Source organism: Cryptomeria japonica, chromosome 10 (genome assembly GCF_030272615.1).
Source record: "Cryptomeria japonica chromosome 10, Sugi_1.0, whole genome shotgun sequence".
NCBI lineage: Eukaryota > Viridiplantae > Streptophyta > Pinopsida > Cupressales > Cupressaceae > Cryptomeria > Cryptomeria japonica.
The window spans coordinates 662,214,827-662,234,769 of record NC_081414.1 but is presented as its reverse complement, the minus strand read 5'-3'; the positions used below and the strand labels follow the sequence as shown (position 1 = coordinate 662,234,769).

The following is a 19,943-nucleotide window of genomic DNA, read 5'->3' as shown; positions in this document are numbered from 1 at the left end:
GCATCCACATGACCCGACTGTTTGAGGAGAGCTAAATTCCTGTAATAAAGTTCCACATCTTTCCTGTCAAATCTGGAAATCAGCCTCTCTGTGAACTCTACGTATGAATGAATGAGAGCGTGATTCTACATGACCAATCCATGGTGCCACCAGTCATATGCGACACCCTCTAAATGTAGCACAGCAATATGAATGGCCTCGTTTTCAGCAATGGGTTTCAAGGAGAGGTATATATCTAGCTTGTGAACCCACGCTCGTGCACTAGTGGAACCACTACCATCAAAAGTGGATAAAATCAGCTTATCTGTAGCCTTCTTCAGATCATTATTCCACTGTTGTCTAGGTCCCCTGTCATTCTGTCCCCTCACGGAATCACGGCACTGCATACAATATTGATGCAAGGGGAATGCATCTCTAACATGTGCTGGTAGACGTGCCCACTCATCGCTAGCAGCCATAACTGTGTCCTAGAAGGTGATTCCATTCGGAGGCTCAGCCAACGATGGTACATCTATAGGAGTGAACCGTGGGAGCATAGGCCTATCCGCTATCCTAGTATTGGTCCTGTCTCTCCGTGGTGTGATGGATGCATTACTCAAGGAAGATGGAATTCTACTGCTGCCCCTACTTCCTGCAGTTGATATTGTCTTGCTACGGCTCCTGTGCCTTCCCCTATTATTTCCCAAATCCATTTTATCAAGTGTGTCTCATAACCTGTTGATTGCTTCAACAATTCTTGGTTGTGCTTCAGCCAAGCTCCTCATAATCCCATCAAGATTGAGTGGAATCTGTCTCTCCTGTCTGGGTGGGCTCCTCTGTCCTTCAGGTATATCACCCATATTAGTCTCAAAGGGTGGTTCTGTGACAAAATTTAAATCCATTCTAGGTCTCCTGCATGTGTAATATCTGTAGGTACCAAATCTGCCCCGCTGCATAGAGTTACTCTAATGACCCACAGGCTGGCAGGATCATCGCTTTGATAACACTAAAAGATCCATGACTAGAATTCTTATCCAAACTGCTGATTGTTTACAAATTCAAATTCTTTGACCAGCGAAAAGTGTTTTTGGAAGTTTATTGTATTTTCAATTTTTTGTAGTTTTTTGGATTTTTGACAAAACATGAAAAATAATAAATGCAATACAATAAATATAGAACTGATAATAGTTTCCAGACTTCTGATTATTAATTGCAGCAAGTACAAATAATTAATAAAGAGGATTCTTCATAGAAATAAGCCGTTCAGGGCCTACCAGGAGTCCAACGCCAGGGTTTGAAGGTAGAATTTGAGCCTGAACTGAAACAATGGTTGCTCTAAGCACCTCTAGCTGCTACTAAGGGTTGCAAATGACTTCATTTAACTCTAGCATAATTACCAAAAACTAATACTGAAGAAATATTCAGACCTAGTTGGAATTCCAAATTCTTGCCAGGCAAGATTCCCAAATTATGTCCCTTTTCCTCAATGAATTGCTTCTGTAGACCACATGTACTGGAATTCCTCTAAATAAACCATGGATCTGTTCTTCCTTATTGCTGACAATAAAATTAATCCCAATTCCAACTCCTAAATATCCCTAGTTTATTTATTTGGCAACCACACCTCCAGGCTAGGGTATGGCTGGCTGATAAACAGTATGGCTGGCATTAATTACTAATGATCTGCAAAGAACTCTCTCCAAAACCGTCCAGATCTAATCAATTCCACTTTCCCTGAAATCTGATGTCTAAAACAAAGGAATCTGGGGCCCCAATGGCCTGATAAGTGCATAAATATGAGTGCTGGAGTGATGTAGAAGGTTGGGGTAACGTCCAACTAGTCCAAGATTGAAGGGTTTCACCCTCAATCAAGATTCCACAAGCTGTACCTGCTATGGTAGACTGCTGCAGAGACCAAATGAATAATTTCCAAAACAAAAATGATACGTCTTTCCAACTCCATGCCTCTTTTTTACCCCTCAAACCATCATCGTACTATTTGGCATCATTTAAAGATTCCAAAGGAATCTTTTCTCCTTAAAGAAGTTTGACCAGCAATGAGGGGGTAATTAGTCATTAAGAAGGGGCCATAATAAAGTTTCTTTACCACCTAGGGATGTGTGCAAGGTAACTTAATAAAGTCTTTAATAAACATCTTTTAAATTAACTTTTTAACTTATGTAACTTTATATTATAAAGCGACTTTATTATTTCCACCAAAGTCATAAGATGACTAAGTCTAGATCCCCTTTGGCTAGCGAATTCATCTCCAAACACCGAACTTCACCTGTGGAGATGGATGACAGGTGAATCTGAGCAACTGAATGGTAACTAAAGAAGAGGGGACATTACAACTCGTGAGTATTTGCAAGTTTCCCACAATTTTTAAATCTATGCTATAACATTTGTTTCCATGTGTTTTTCTAATGTGTCTTGCTGCATCTACCATGTTACTTTCAAGGGCTTGTTTGGGTAAAGCTTAATTGTCTCCAACCATGTTCATTCAGTGTTAGCGACATTGTAAAAGTTATCCATTTTTTGCTAAAAAGTTGGAAAGAAGACTCAAATAAACAGTTAAAATATTAGGATATTCATGAACACACGCTACCATAAAAATTGGACAACCTTGAAACAATTATCCAAACCATAATTGCAAACAGCCTATTGAAGGATGATAAAATTATTAAAATGAAACACCAAGAAAAAACTTTGCATTATATGTACACTATCAACCCCAAACTAGCCTACCCTCACCAGGTTACTCACCTCATTAATAAAATCATGATTGCTAAACTAAGAACCAACTCACATGACCAAATAGCACAAAAATGTTTCACTCATAAACCCTATCAGAACAAAAAACTGGTAGGATATTTAATATAAATAAAGTAGAGGACAAGCCACAAAACATATTTTCTATTTAACTATCTGTTTGACAGCAATATTACGCCCAACTGCATAGGCATTTGCAACAATAAATTAGTATATGAGGCCTTAAATCAAACAATCAAAGAAAACTTGAGAATTTATCATTCTAGTGTCAAAAAATTGCATACTTTGCACTTTTCACTCCATATGAGCAATCACTTTAGTTGGCATTCCCCTAGACATGTTCTAGCACTTATTAAGCTCATATTTGAGCTTGAAACCATTGAGCAAAGCATCATACAGACCAAACATTCATCCGTTAATTGTTTACTATCCATTCCTGACATTTTGCAAACCTGTGTCCTCGACACTAATGTGACTGCAGTAGCGTCTGATGAATACTAAGAGGGTGGGGGGTGAATTAGTATGCCTAAAAACTTAACCAAACTCTTAAACAATTTTCTAGTAGACCGGTGTAGTAGCATAAACAATAAACTGGTTAAAACATAAATAAGCCAAATAGCAAATAAAGCATTCACCCATAAAAGCACAATCACCATAACACAAGATATTTTGACGTGGAGACCCAAATGGGAAAAACCACGGTGAGTAAAACTCACAAGTCAACTATCTGCAGAATAGTAACCAGACCAATTAAGGTCTTACAATGTTCTTCACCAGAACAGATCCTGTTAGGAATCCAGATCTTTGTTAGGAGATAAGTCATGTTAAAGACTACCCTGTTAAAGGATTTCAGATCCACAACTGTGGACCACCTTGTTAGAAGATTTACAATAGGCTTGGCTAGGCCTACCCGGTTAAGGGTTTCAGACTTGTCGAAGATATTAGTAATCAACAAGTGAATGATCTAGATAGTAGCACAAAATGCTTGATTAGATCCCTAATAACTCCTTGTTAATGCATTCAAGCATTACTTCAGTCTTCTATGCTTTGCACTCTCAATCTCAATCACAAGATACCTTTCCTCTCAAAAGACTCGCACATAACAACTTCTATTTCTCTCAAAACCCTAGACATGATGTCCTTAAATAGGAACTTGATTTCATGTCGGTCCAATAGGATTAGATTACAATTTCCTAGGTACAGTGCATCTAGACACATTTGGTAACATGGCACAGAAACACCGCTAAAGTGTCGGTGGATGATAACTCATCACACATTACATGTATACCGGTTAATTACATAAACCAATCATCAGTTGATAGGTGAAGACTGGACTTGATCATAGTCGATCTGATCAAAAGATTAACTGCCGCTCGGGGTCTCCATTCCGCTTAAGGTCTTCATACCACTTGACCGATAAGCTTCTCCTTTAAAACACCAATAGTCTTCAATCAAATAAAGACTATTCATACAATACCGGTTAGAATAGTTACCGGTTGAGAATAATACATTCATCAAATAAGTGTGTGTCCATCAATGCCAATCACAACTAAACATCATCAAAATACCAACAGTGTCTGCTGACAAAAGTTATGCTTTATGGTTTTACTCTTACTACACATTAAAGCCTCCATTCCCTAATGCTTGTCCTTCGAATCTTAGGCTTATTCCTGCACAATCTACATTATTTTTCAATTATTTCCTGCAATTATTGATATCATTTGCCCCCATAATCCCTGCAACCTTATTACTCCATAGCCAATTCTTGCCAAAATCTTGCAAACTAAATCTATTACATTGCCATGGTACCTTTCTGAAATCATTTAATCTACTCCTTTATCACACAAATCACAACATGCACTTTAGCTATTCTCTATAGGATTCCTCCCTGCACTTCCTTGGGCAAATCACTATACTTACTAAGGAGAATATAATGCACTTTTTGGGTTCTGATTTTTGTTTCTGAGCATATGTTAGCCACTATACTGGTCTTCTGCAACCTTCTGTGGTCATCTATTATAACCAAATGACAAATTGGGAGTGCTTTTTTATGTCAGTAGCAACTACATATACTTTCCCATTTCTGTGTTATTCTAATTAGCTTATAAGAGTAAACACATGTTATTTCATATTCATACTCAAAGAAAGAAAAACACTAGTATGTTAAGGTAATGAACCTTTAGCATACCAGAGTGTTCCTTATTTTCATTTGCAATCACATAAACAATAATTTATTCAACAAGATACAGCTTCATAGGTCCCAACAAACAATTTCACCTAAAGAATATCTTGATTTATGAAAGTCCTAGATTCCAAATCTTCCATTTGAGAACACAAAAAAAAAGAAAATGAACTTGCAAATATTAAACATGGCAACTATTAAACAGCGAAAGGATCATACATCGGATCAAGAATCAAATGGCCAGGTTGAACTTCTCCCAATTGAAGCAAGGAAAATGCTGTGCTGCAAGGAAAATAAGGATGCAACATTAAACAGCATATTAACTTCAAGATACAGACCAGATAAAATCTATAAGCTACACAAATACATGACTATTAGCACTAAAGCCATATCCACAATAGTTGTGATCCACAAGAGTCTAAAAGATATAATCAAAAAATTTAAAAATTACAAAAAAAAAATGTTTTTTTCTTTTTCGAATTATAATATCCAAGGTCTGCAGGAAAGGATAACATTTTCTAAGATAATGTTATGAAATTTTATTAGTATATATTGCTATAGACATTTGAGAAAGACGGAAAAATTATATTGATTTCAATAAACAACCAACAAATGTAAATGCAACTTAGCTGTACCATCAACAATTATTGTAGTAAATCTATTGCTGAACAATCGGATGTAAATTTTTGAACTTATTAATATAAAAGGGAGCTGGCCCTATCTAACTATTTACCTATCAAAAAAAAAAAACTATTGTAGTAAAAGAGAGCCAAAAATATATCCACCTAATAAAACAAAACATAAGAATTTATCTAGAAATGTGTCAATCCTAGAAAGTAGCAAACATCATTGAGAAAACCAGCAGCTATAAGCATACAAACCCTACGAGATGCATCAAAGTGACACAACCTACTACCCCAGAGAAGCCATACAAAGCATAGAAAAGATGGAGTAACAGCAGAACCTACAGTGCTATCCATTATTGAATAATCACCAGTGTTCCACAGGTACGCATCTACCCCCCCCCCAGGCCCAAGTCCCACCATCCCTGAAACCCGCCCCCAAAACTTAGGCCTTTTGTCCCCCAGTCCCTAAAGCCCGTCCCCGCATCCCCCCATCCCCAACGGCCGTGGAACAATGATAATCACCAATAATGAACTTGAATATCTATTCTCTCCTCCTCTGACAACGTTGCATAAATGAAGCATTAACTATAATAGCACTACTGATGAGCCTAATGAATGCTTGCCTTCAAAAATTTCCTCACTGAATGCATATAAGTGACTGTAAAGATATTATGAAGCCCCATTACTATGCATGGATCAATGAACTTCCTTCTTCCTATCTCATTATCAAGAGTAGAGTTGAGAAGAGAATTTAAATGAATGATATCAAAAATATGCAGACTTAACCTGTAATCTATGTTTTGTTAGTTTTCATGATTAGATTATCCACAATAAACAGAAAACTAAAGTTGCACAGTAAAGCATACAAATAGAGGATCACACAACACAAGACTACCCTGGGAAAACCTCCCTCTTGGAGGAAAAACCCAGCAACAAATCAGATCTAGATCCTTTTATTAATTGTAAAATACAATGGCAATAAAGATCAGATTACTTATCTGATATAACTGTCAACCTAGGGCAGAATTAGAGTTACAGTCGTAACCCAGCTAGGGCACAATGTAACAGCAGAAGATAGCAGACTTATCTCTTTCTTATATAAGAATATCATCAGCATATAGCTTCCAGCTCTTCATAGTTCTTCACTGAAAATTGCAGACCTAATGATGTTTGTAGACCTTCAAGAGGAACTTGCTATCCTCTTCAATGTATTCACTGTCCAAGATCGCATGTATGGCAAATGTTGATGGCAGAAGTAATTCGCTGATTCCTTGATCAGAAGTGGTTCGCTTGCCTTCAATGAGGATTCGCTAACCTCCAGAATGAGTGGACAGATCTTGCAGACCTAACTTCACATTGATGATGAAAACTAAGTGTTTAATGCATACACATTAATCTCTATTTATATTTGTCGTGGAGACCAACTCAAGTCGGCTTCACCTTAAGTTTTGTGCCAAGACTTAATTACAATTATAGGGCTTACACGTTACCTTATGTCTTGCCCTATTTTGGCGTACTAATAATGATTAAGTTATATTGCAAGGGGAGCGCACCTATTTAGGGCCACACGTTACATGAAGTGATATAGGGTCGGCCCTATAATATGATGAACATGTTTCATGTTGCTTGGCGTGTAGGATATAAAGGGCCCAGCCCTATTCGAGTTTGTGCACATAGAGATAGGGCCCAGCCCTATTTACACGCCTCCTTAATGAAGCAGGGCCCAGCCCCCTTTTGGGATTCGGACAACATCGGAATAGGGCCCAGCCCTATTTGTTTTACACATTACATATAAATACAATAGATAGGGCCCTGCCCTATAAGGATTCGGATGATGCCTTAAGGCAATCCGAATCCTATTTATTTTCCTAACCTAGTTACAAAATCAACATGTTTGACTGACCAATCGAAGTGTGACTATGAATCCACTGTTGTTGACCAGTTTGGCTTATCTTAACCATTGACAAGCTGTCAAGTATAAAATTGCTTCTTTTATAAGGTGAGCTGACAGGTGACCTTAATTTGACCACAAAGTGGTAATTGTATATCATATTGACTATTGTATAGGGTTGACTGAGAGAAAAAGTGTAGTTAATTAAGCATAATCCCAGTTGCGTGTCATATATACCATGTAACATGCGGCCCTGATTTATTTTTTCCTGAAAGTTCTGCAAGTGTTTGAAACCAAATGTATACTGTTTGCTGATTGCTTTCAGATTTCATTCACAATGAAGGACATTCATAAAACATGATACATTCCAAATATGATAGAAATAAGTGCATCCAAACAGCAAGCTCACCATTAATTCTTCATCAAACTTATTAAAATAAACTAAAATCAGACTTAGCACAAGTGCAGACTTGGAAATGGATTTCTTTAAGGTTGTTATAAGCTTGCATTAATTAAACTCATTGGCAATAAACATTGCACATATGAGACATTGCGTCATTGACTATACTTTTCCAAGCTACCTAAACAATCAGAACTCATGCAACAATAATCCGTCCACACCAAAGAAGTCCCAACACATTGAAATGAGTGATTCCCAGTGTGGAAAGGAGTTCCAATGGTCTGCTGCAAATCTGGGTGCTAGAAACTGCAAAGGGGCGATTTTCTCTAAAAACTTACAGATAACCAAACTCCCCACGAATCTGTCCCAAACTGCTTCAGATGATTCCATCCTTCCAAGCACCTCAAAAGCATTTATTAAACCTCGTCAAATTGCAGATTTTGACCTCCCAAATCTCCCACATGCCAAAAGAGGGAATGTACAACCCTCCAAGAAGTTCAACCAGCCTTAGGAATTCATTTCTTAACCAAATCTTGCAAATGACCTATCAAAAGAGGTTGCCCAGCTCAGATAAGAGATATGCAAAAATACCCAGAAACAAATAAATCTCCCTCGAAGAGATATACGCAAAAAGAGGTTTCTCTATAACTCTGAGAATGGAAGTCTAGCACTGAGAAAATTGCATCACACATCAAACTTGAACAGCACTCCAAAAAAAAGCTAAGCACATCAAAATACTTCAAAAACCTTCTTCATCTTCAAACCAATATCATCAACTGCAAGCCAAGAACACTGAAAACACAATCTCTTAGCTACAACCAGCTAGGGTGAATATTTTACCACCAAAACCAGCACAATTGAAGAGGGTTTTCGTCCTCAACCAGCGCCAAGTGAACTATCCAACTTCATTCCAGCAGCATTTCTTTATGTTGGTGATTTCAGAATGCAGAAATGAGAGTCACAACTCATATTTATAGAGTTGAAGGAAAAAGTTAGGGCAACACAAATTTGAATCATAATGTTTTCTCACAAGCTGTCTTTCAATAATATTTAAATTCACTTTAGTCACCCCCTTCATCTAGACCTCCCCATTGAGGCAACTTAATAAACACAATTTCCCCTTACCATGGCATCCATTTTTGGGGCCACTTAATAAACACTTTAATCACTTAGATTATAAAATAAAGTTACCTTTTTAAACACTTCAATGAAAATTATAAAATATTATCCACTTCACCTTAGAAAGCTCGCCAAGGCATTGAAATTGAAAACATTTCACTCTGAAGCCAAGAGGGAACTGAAACTAAGACCAAGTGCTCGGAATAGCACCCTAAAACTAGCATATGCTAAAAATAGATGCATTGTCGAAACACACTAAAATCACAAGCTCGACCTCTCCACAAAACACTGAGTTCCTTGACCAAATTTGCTTAACCTACCGGAACCCTGAGAATAGGCTGATAGGAAGCCAAACTGACTATGTGCGAGAAGGGGCCATTACATACTAACTATTGTACTATAAATGTTAATGTATTCATTTGTTTGGTCAAATCCTTAGCGAAATTAATCCCATCAAATACGATTCAATACAATCCTCGGTAATGATAACCTATAATAATTACAATGAGTTCAAGTCCTAGCGCAGGTAACTAATAAATCATCAACTAGTTTGAGGCTCAATTGAAGTAAACATATTACCTATGGATTTTTAACCATAGGCATTGGAAGAAAAGCTCTCATAGAGAGCAAACAAGTAGGGAACCTCACACTCATATGTGGGCTAGACAAAAATTCTCCTAGGTGTGCGGACCTCAAGGCTGCAACCAACACTTAACAAGTGAAGCAAAAATGTGAATTGTGTCTACTAAGCTTTGTGATACCAAAGATACTCAAATAAAAAAGTTGCTTTCACATAACTACACAAAACCCTCTAGAGAAGGTCAGCATTCTCTTCTATTGTACAACTACTAATTAACCATCTAAGGCCATGCCATTACTACAAATGATGCAAAATAAAAACTGCTTTAACAACTAGCCTACCCTAAACTACCTAGGAAAAGGAAAAGAGATAGGTTGGAAGATGAGCGCTAGGTAGGGGATATGCAAGAAAAGTCAATGATTATCAAAATTCCTCCAAGACATCAAATTAGTGCCCAAGGATAAAGAGGAGCGCCAAACCAAGGAAAGGAATTTTCCTTCCAAAGAAAATTCCTCCACAAGGTCATTCCAGCACCCAAGATTGAAGGATGAATTCCAAGGCATGGAAATTCGAAGTCAAGTATGAAAATGTGAAAGCAAATTCCCCCTGCGAAATTTTTTTTAAATCCTCTTTCAGGCATGAAAATTCACCCAAATTTCGAGACGATGTGTTGGAATTTCCTTCCTTCAAGACAGAATTCTTAAGATAGTGTGAAATTTGGCTAAAGATTGAAGAAATTAGTTCCTTAAGGAAGAAATGTGCCCAAGGTGAAGAATTTCAAGGCACAAGGAAAATTGGTTAAGTAAGAAGATTTTCTCTCTCTAGAGTTCAGAACAAGACAAAATTCTTTAAGCATGGAAAATGGTCAGTGGTCAGGAAAATCTTCCTTCAAGACGAAGTGTGCTTAAGGACAAAATTCTCTCTTCAAGAATTTTCTCTCTCCAAGAATTCCAGATGTGCAAGATTCTTGCAGGAGCAGATAAATTTGTTAAAATTCTTCCAAGGCAAGAAAATCTTCAAAATCTCTTTTGTGAGCCCAGAATGGAGAGATTCTTGTAAGGGATGAGTTGCTGACATGCAAAGAGAATATTCCATGTTAATGAAGCACAACCAGGAAAATTATAAATGACAGTAGGGTCCATTTGCATGCCGTGAATCTATTTACATGAAGGCATAGTGGCACATTCATTGCTAGAATATTTGACCAAGGTGGAGGATAATTCATTGCATGGCAACTGTCGTACTTAATGCAGTGGTGGAGCATCTTTTGCATGTAACCAATTTTGGAGGTGATGGTGCATTTATTACACATAGGGCAAATTTGAAAAAAGTGGTGCATTTAATGCACAATGAATGCCATTTTTGGTAGAATGTAATTAATGGATAATGGGCATGATGGGTTATTAATGTTTATTCCCACCTTGTTGCATCATGTGTGTGGAATCTTTTGGGTCAAACCCTAATCAGGGATTGCATGTAATCAAGGCTGGAGGCCTATATAAGGGGGTGACCCCTTCATTTCCAAAGCAGGGAGATTTGTATGAAATTGTTGTGATAAGTTATTGAGATAATAACAGTGATGCATTGTTCTCTGATGATGTTCACTTAAGTTATTTTTCAAAACTTGCATGGTTTCACCTTCCTCACTTAGAGTAGAAGTAGAGTTAGTGCTTTTATTTCATTGGAGAATGTAATGGTGTTTAATGAATTTCCATGGTTCATACTTTTCGCATCTTGCTGATTATAAGTTGCAATGTAAAGTTAGCTTGAGCCACTAAATTCGAGCTAAGTTCGATTGTGGATAGTAGTTTGGATTGTGTCGCTTAAGGTATTCAAATGCACTTTCTTGATGTGAAAATCCTTCAACATCCTTGGAAGATTGCACTAGGTCGCCCCTCTAGTGCCTAGCCCTTTGCGTAGCCAAAAAGGGTAGGTCGCCCCTCTAGTGCCTAGCCCTTTGCGTAGCCAAAAAGGACTAGACATTAGCACACAGTGCTAGTGTCCTCCCAATTTGGCTCCTAATTCAAAAATTTGAGTGTCAACTTCAAGCCCTTAATGGTTGTAATCTTGTTGTCGGCCTCTCCTAAAGAGTTTTTTGCAAAAAGGTGCAAGACACATATAAATGTGACTCCCTCATTTAAAAGGCTTAACGAAAAATCTAGTGATCAATCTAGCAATTTAAGTCTTTCTAACAAGGATTCAAGATCCATCAAGCAGAGAAATTTGAAGATTATCATGAAGCAAACTAAGATCTTTTATCAAGCATCATTCATTATTATTGTTATCATGTTGTACTAATGTTTTGCAAGACTTCATGAGAGCAAGTCTTCATCACCTTACATGAAATCCAAACACTGATTTTATGTTTAAGGTAATCATTGTGGTTGATTTTATTCGTTTTGCCTATACTGCAAAAGGACCATGCGATTGTTATCATTCATCATTGCTCTTGTGGAGGTGGGAACACCAACATGGGGTTTGAATTTGGCAAGGCCATATACAGCACAACATTTTCCTCTCTTTTATGTGTTCAAGTGCAAATCCAAGGAATCCAATTTACGACAACAATACCGTTTTGCCCCTACTCCTGAAGCACCATGCAATTGTTGTCATTCATCATTACTCTTGTGGAGGTGGGAACGCCAACATGGGGTTGATTTTGGCAAGACCATATATAGCACAACATTTTCCTCTCTTTTATGTGTTCGGGTGCAAATCCAAGCAATCCAATTTGCGAAAACGATACTAACAAATTGAGAAGACAACGACAACTAGTTTCAAACTTTGCAGAGCCCAAAACCCTAGGACAATAGTGCCCAACGTTAGTGTCCTCTTGTTTTGCCCCAATTTTTTAGGACAGCCAAAAAAGCTCCTAACCTAATCCCCAACATTGGCATCTACTTCTAGATTCCAGTGCCCAACGCCAATGTCCTGCCCAATCGACTCCAAATTACAGCAACAAGTTCTTCTTTGCGCTTCCTTTCCAAATCTACCTTTCCGTGTTGCATTTCTATTATGATCTTTAAGCATTTTGTTAATCTTGTTCAAAATTGCCTTCTTTAGCTAGTTCATTACACATATTCAATCAATCACACACAACACAACAATGAAACAAATTAGGTGTGGATCCAAGACAATTTGACAATCCGTTGAGGATTGTAGTCAAACCCATTCACACCTCTTCTAAATGAAATGCATCTGAAAAGGAATTGATTCTAGGTTAATACTCTTAGCCTAGGATCGCATTTTTCACCATTTCAATATTAAACAATGTTGCCATGCATATAAGCTCCAACAAGCAAGCTCCCTTTTATTAAGTCTAACTAGCATCTATTTCCTTTTTTATCTAAGATATTTTATTGTTATTCTTGATGAAATATTTTGCTCTTCTTGTTAGCCTTTCCTCTTCAAACAAGGTAATCAAGGAGTCTAACATTTAGAATATCAATGTAATCGATCCCTATATCTTTGTAAGTTGGACATTCTATGATGTAGTGTCATTTTGTTTCCACTAACGCCAAAGTACAAAAGCAACATATCCTATCAACCCATTTTTCATTAGGCATTGTCCATCTTCTAGCATGGCAACTAAGAAAATGCAAGCTAGTTCTTAGCTGAACTATTAACATGTTCACTTTCCATCTTATTTATGCTCCTATATATTCCTTTTGCTCATCATCACATGTAGGATTCAAATGTTTGACATGGTACTCCCTTTTTCTCCAAAGTTGCTTTGTCCATATAGTTGCCCTAGCTTTGTCACATATATTTTGATTTCCACGGTGTTCGGGCACTTTTGCATGTTGATATCCACTTGACATATTATTTCATTCGCATGCTCTTCCTTCTATTTAACTTTACCTCAATTGCATCTATCAAATGATAGAAAATAGGCAATTGAAAGGAGACACATGCAGTCAGTTAGAAACTTCTACAACAAATGATGGGAGCCATGATGCCCTTCATTGAATGCATGTGCCACCTATTATCTTTCAATATAGAGTGCATAAGATATCTATCAAATAGTAAATCTTAGCTAACCAGAATGTCTACTTGCAGCTTGTAATTAATGGTCATTGGAATAGTAGAGTCGTGTATTGAACATGCAATAGGATATGCCAGATTGAAATAGTATTACTTGACCAAGGGTTCAACCACACTTTGTGAAAGGAAGAACAATGTTAAAATCACAAAGAAGGGAGGAAGCTTCCATGCAATGATCCTTAAGGAACCTAGTTGTATTTGACAATAGGGAGCTTCAAACTATTGGATCTCTTCTCTAAAATCAATAGTTAGCGTAAATCAATAGATGCCATTGTGGCAAGAGCTTTAAAAGCAACAACGCAAGTTTTGAGATGCAACCATAGTGCAATGGAGTATGGGCATAAATATAAATAAAATGCACATTTTTCTTTGCAAGGATACACAAAGTGGACTATGTAGATTTTGTTGATGACAAACCTACTTCAATCTTTGTTTTCTTTTTGAAATATAGGCCAGTACCATGGGAGATTAAAAAGCAAGACATTATTGCTCACTCACAAAAACAAATATCATATCGTAAGTGAAGTTGTCTATGAAGCAACACATAATGTCACATCTTGACAAGAATGTGTGTACACACCTATTGTTCCATTTTGCAACAATGAGACTATTGAAGCTTATTCAAAATCCTGTTTTTCATGAGTGCACAAAACACATTGAGGTTCGGTCCAATATATTCACAAGCATCTGCAACAAATAAAATATTCAGCTCCAATATCGTTGAACTCAAGAGCACGGTGCAGATATTTTCATCAAATCTCTTGCTGCCATAAAATTTAAAGCTTCCTAGAGCTTCTTGACTTATACTCTTTTGACAATGACGTAATAAACAGAGATTGTTAGAATAAATACAATATTACATCCTTGTATGATTATTGTTGGTTTAATTAAGGTATTTTACCTAGGTTATTTCTCATCTAGGTCTTAATTACACATCACTTAAGCTTACTTAGGGAACTACATAGGAGTTGTTGGAGCATTTCCACTTTATGTGGTGTCTCCATCTTTAGTGCCTTTATCAAATAATCAAATCCGACTTTTGTGGCTGTACTTTTCCATCTTTGGTGGGTGATCCACCTTTAGTGTTGTTATCACACTATCACTTTTCCACTTTAGGTGAGATGATAGCTTTTCACTTTTTGTTTCATGTCATAAGATTATGACACTTGTTGTAATCTTATGCACTCCTATGTTCTCGCCTTGGCTATATAACCAAGGGGTCTCCTATGTAATATTCATTCGATCCAGTTGATCCATTTGTATTGCATCATTAATGAGAATACAATTTATTCTTGTCAAATTATTTCTCTCTTGTTATTGTGTTTTCCATTAGGCCTCTAGATCTTGGGTGACAAACTTCATAGCCAAATCTTATAATTATTAACATAAATAACAAGTCTTATCATTATTGTTTATACCACAGGTAGTTCTAGGTTGTTGATAAACTAGTTACTTTCTAACCAACATTTCTCATTGTTTATACACCATCCTTTTATTCATTGAAAAACTACTAAATAAACCTCCCAAATTCATTTCTTTTGTGCAAATCTACTTATAACATGTAAATACCATGCACTATTTCTTGAGTGTGTGTATATTATCATGAAACGAACCTTACAAGATTTATATTACTTTTAATCCTTTCAAAATTAAGTGGAATTGGCTTCGAACTCAAGTTTGATCTTGCTTGTTCAGCTATAGTACCAAAAACATCCATATTAAATTACTTCATGTCATTTAATATAATGATTAAAATAATCAATATTTATTAGCACTTGGTTCCTTTTGAGGTAGATCCATGCTTGGCGATATATTTTTCTCTATGGGATCATCACATGAATTATGAATTACAACTACATAACTTGGTTGTTTGGGTGCATCAAACGCATTGTGGAACAAGGGAGGTTTGTCTTGAACAATATTTGTAAGAGACGCTACATCGAATTGCGGAGCATTGTTGGCATTTCTAGGAACATTTGGTGTGCTTTGTGGAATAGTAGTATTAGTCAAACTACCCAATAATGTTTCCCAAATTTCAAGAACTCTCATTAATTCAATCAAAGGCAAGATGACTTTGATCTTCTTAAATTCTTCTAGCACATACGAACCTAATTTCTTCAATTCATCTCTAGGAAAATCATTCCTCTATCGTTCTATTTGTGGAGCAGATTGTTGTCTTCTTTCACTCTCCTAAGCATTTTGTTGATCACTTTGTTGACCATTGGGCTGCCTATATTCTGGAGAATCTTTTGGAGGACTTGGAACGTTGCTCGCATTTTGATGGGGAGGTGTTTGGAAATTACTTGGTGGGATTGGCGTAGTCAACGACTCCTTATCCCGAAAATTTATTTGATATACCTTCATCGGATTCCCTAACATTTGTTGAGCTTATTGTACTTCCTTTGTTCCTTCTATAATGACACTATCATAAAGTGGAGGAAAATTGTAACCATTGCTTGTGACTGGTTCATTTGGCGAAACTTGAGATTGATATCGTGGCACCTCCATTGGACCGTTGGCAAATGCAAGTGGAAATCTATGATTTGGTTGATGTAAAAAATATGTTCTTGGGATCCAAACGGAAATTTGTATTCTTCCAGGACCAAAGCTTGATCATATCTTGGCGCAGGAACCAATTCATATCCTATTATTGAATGATTTTCTGACATCTCTGTATTTCTTTTGTCATTTTTGACAATGCCCGCTGCTACTTGAAACTCATGACGATTTAATTCATTATGCTGATTCGTGTTGTGTAATCTGCACCAATCCAATTATGTTGATTTAGCTAAGAAAACCTTATCAAAAGCAAGCGGATTATCCAAGGGTGAAGGCACACTTCCGTTATTCGGTGCAGTATTCCATGTTCTCTTTTGGTATGCTCGATTGTTGTTATGGAAACCTTGGTTATTCTCTTGAAAATTTGGATTATTTCCTTGATTGACTCCTTGATATCCACAAGGACCTAGACTTTGGTAATTTCCTTGATGTGACTGATAGTTTCTCTGCATGTTTTGTATTTGATTATTCTGACCCCTCAAATACGTTACTTCAGTGGACAGCTTCTTGACTAAGTCAATCAATTCCTTCATCTCATCCTTTTCTTCCTGGGTTCGAACTAAGGTCATTGCATTTTGAAAATACACCAGTTATCATGAAGGCGCTTGAGAAAGAGGCGCTCCTGGGTGAAGGACCAATTGATTATTTGGAGTGGGAACCGGATTTATGACAAGCATGTGTTGAGCCAATGCACAATTGATCCCTTGAATTTAGTTTTGGATGGCGAGATTTCCGAAATAATTGAGTGGCCATGAGGCAGCTCCTATTCCTAGATCATTACTCACCGTGACTGCTATAGCATAAGCTTCTTTTAGACTCAACGGGAGTGGGTTATTTGTTTTCACAAACATCATCGTGAGGCAATCCAAGGCTACATAATAGACTGGTAATGTTGTAGCGTTGTCTATATTGTATAGATCACGCAATCTTGTATAAGCCTTATGGAATTTGTTGTTAAAAGTGCTAATTGGTTCATGCTCTTGTCTTTTTATTTCCACAAACTATCTATATAAATCTTCTAGAGTGGTAGGCGATCTGAATTTTTGTAAGAAAGTATCTTTCATCTCCTGCCAATTGTGGATAGAGTCAACTGGCAAGTGGATGTACCAATAAGACATTTCATCGTCAAAAGTATATGAGAACAACCTGCAAGCAACTTCTTCTTGAATATATCTATTTTGGAGGAGATCTTCAAAAATATTGATATGTTCTTCCGTAGTGTGGCTCATATCACCATTGTGGAACTTGGAACAAAATTGTTCCGGGTTCTTGGGCATGTCATGGTAAATAGTAAATACCATAGAAGACGAACTAGCTAGACGCCATGCTATTGGGACATTTGCTTGATGTACTCCTGCTTGAACTAGAGTTTGTGGGATAACTAGTGGTGGAACTACTTGAATTGGAGTCAATTGATCCAGAGATTTTAGACTGCAGAGTTTGGAACAAACTCGAAATATGGAATAAACTGGAAATATCATCTTTAGTGGGCACTTCTTTGCTTGATGGATTTTCTTCTTCGCTTGACGAAACTATCTTTTCCCTCTGCTTTGATCTAGTAGAAGATTCTAACTCTACAAATTATTTGGATAAGCTTGCAGCTGATCTTAAGACTCTTTGGAATTTGTCAGGTGAGAAGGAATTAATGCTATCTAGCGTGACTTTGTTCGATTCTGTTGAAGATTTGCAAGTGTTGGTTGGGTATTTGCGGGAGCAAGTTGAGGATTCGCTTGATTTCTTTGTGCTGCAAATGCTCTTCGAAAATCAGCCACAATGTGTTGGGCCTTTCATTCTTCTTGTTCACGGATAAAGCACATCCAAAACCAATCAAGAGCATTTCTCCTACTTCTCCATGCAAGGGTGTACAATTCTGAAATAACATCTTCCTGCTCGTCCTGGAAGCCAAAATCTAGTTTAAGTACTAGAATAATGCCACTATCTGGAAGTACCATTTTGAATCATATTTCTTCTTCTATTGGCGTGCTGGATGTGGTTGATTTGTTGGGATGCTCATGTTAGGCACAGGAGGAACTGCTCTTTGAAAAATGATTGGGGATTGTTGACCCAATTGCTCTTCTTTGTCAATAACAACTCCTACTTGCCTAAACTCAAGAGCACTACTTCGATTTCTCCTGGCAAGAGTGTTCAACTACGAAATAATATCCTGTTGCTCACCTAAAAATAAATCCTCCTCAGGTAGAACCATTTGGAATCATGCTGCAAAAATCTTCAATAGTTTGAAATTTCTCTTTAGATGCCTTCCTTCTAGCACCAATTATGTTGGTGTATGTTTTATGACACATCGAACACAAAATAAAGAAGCCCAAAAGACACTCTATCTTCTCTTGAATAAAAACATTATGTATGCTAAGATTGCAAAGAAGATCATATGGCGATTCCAATGTTTTTACTACGAACTAGCGACTTTAATGTTGGATATAGCTCATTTGGTGATGTATGCTGGTAATCCAAGAGGAACTTGGAAATTTCATTCACAATGAAAACTTTCAGCTATGAAAACCCTTTATTTTTGGGGGATTTTTGATTTTGGATTTCAAAAAGAAAGAAAAAAAGGAAAAGGATTCAAGAATTCTATACTATTCCTAGGAATTTAAGAGACAGTGGAGATTGGGTGAATCTAAACCACACTTTGGTTCACTAATTTAAACAACTAAACAAAGTCGGTACAATCTTCAAGGGTTGTAATCTAAACCACGCTTTGGTTCACTAATTTAAACAACTAAACAAAGTGGGTACAATCTTCAAGGGTTGTGCTTAGAATTTTCATACCATGAATAATACCATCAAAATAAACAATACTTATCCGTAGGTAGAAGTTAAACATCCACAAAATATGCTCAGGCTAACTTTTCACAATGAACAAAAATCATCTGTTCATCAAAAGTATGAGCAATGATTTCACCAACCAATACTATCAAATCTTGCATTCATTTTAATAACTTTAATAAAGCAAATTCTATTTTATGTTGAAGAAAATATGAAACCATGCAACTATGAGATAACATAGAGATTCAAAGCTATGCAAATGAACTTTATTATCATAATAGTCTTAAGCAACAATTTCGCCAATCTCTCCCAAACAAATGAGAGAAGAGGGGCTTAAATAGAGTTTTTGAAAATGAACGAAAGGCCTAGATCAAACACAAATCAATGGCCGAGATCGAAACACAGATACCCTGAATAGAATTTACAATAGTTATCCAACAAGAGCAAAAAAAAGAAAGACGGGTCACGGGGAGCTTTTTTCTAGAAGAATGCATCCTTATCCCTTTTCTGTGGCAGCATATTCGATGAAACTAGACACAGAGGATTAACCTCTTCCATTGTGACATGTGGCAGCATATTTATCTTGAATTCGATCAGGTCCAAGTCATCAACATAGGTAGCAAAAGCATTCTCCCAATCTAGTTCCTATTTCTAAAAGGCATTCTTGGTGGAAAAGAAGGTGGCTGCCTTAGTCAAATTTTGCTTAAGAATTGGTCCTGTGAAAGTGAAGAAATTCTCTTGAGCTTTGATCTTTAGATTTTACATGTTCATTTCATTTTCTCGAATTGCTTCCTTTCCAAGCACATCAATGGCTACAAGGAAAATCTTATTTTGAATTTCTTTAATCAGCTCTTCAATTTTGACACCATCATCCTTCACCCTTTCTAAAACTTCATTTCTTGCTATCAATGCCCAATACCATGTGTTGAAGTCATAGATGTCTCTAACTGCAAATTACTTGTCCATCTATTAATTCATGTTTGGGAATTCCTTTCAACACCTTC

At 36.9% G+C, this 19,943-nt stretch overlaps 1 protein-coding gene across 4 annotated transcripts in view; it reads right to left on the bottom strand.

The window, feature by feature from the left end:
* LOC131073363 (uncharacterized) overlaps positions 1-19,943 on the bottom strand; it is a 160,658-nt gene that overhangs the window by 87,151 nt on the left and 53,564 nt on the right. For all 4 annotated transcript variants that reach the window (XM_059213159.1, XM_059213158.1, XM_059213157.1 and 1 more), the window contains exon 10: positions 5,153-5,215. In XM_059213159.1, coding sequence (XP_059069142.1) covers positions 5,153-5,215 — 63 coding nt within the window. The remainder of the gene's footprint in view (positions 1-5,152; positions 5,216-19,943) is intronic.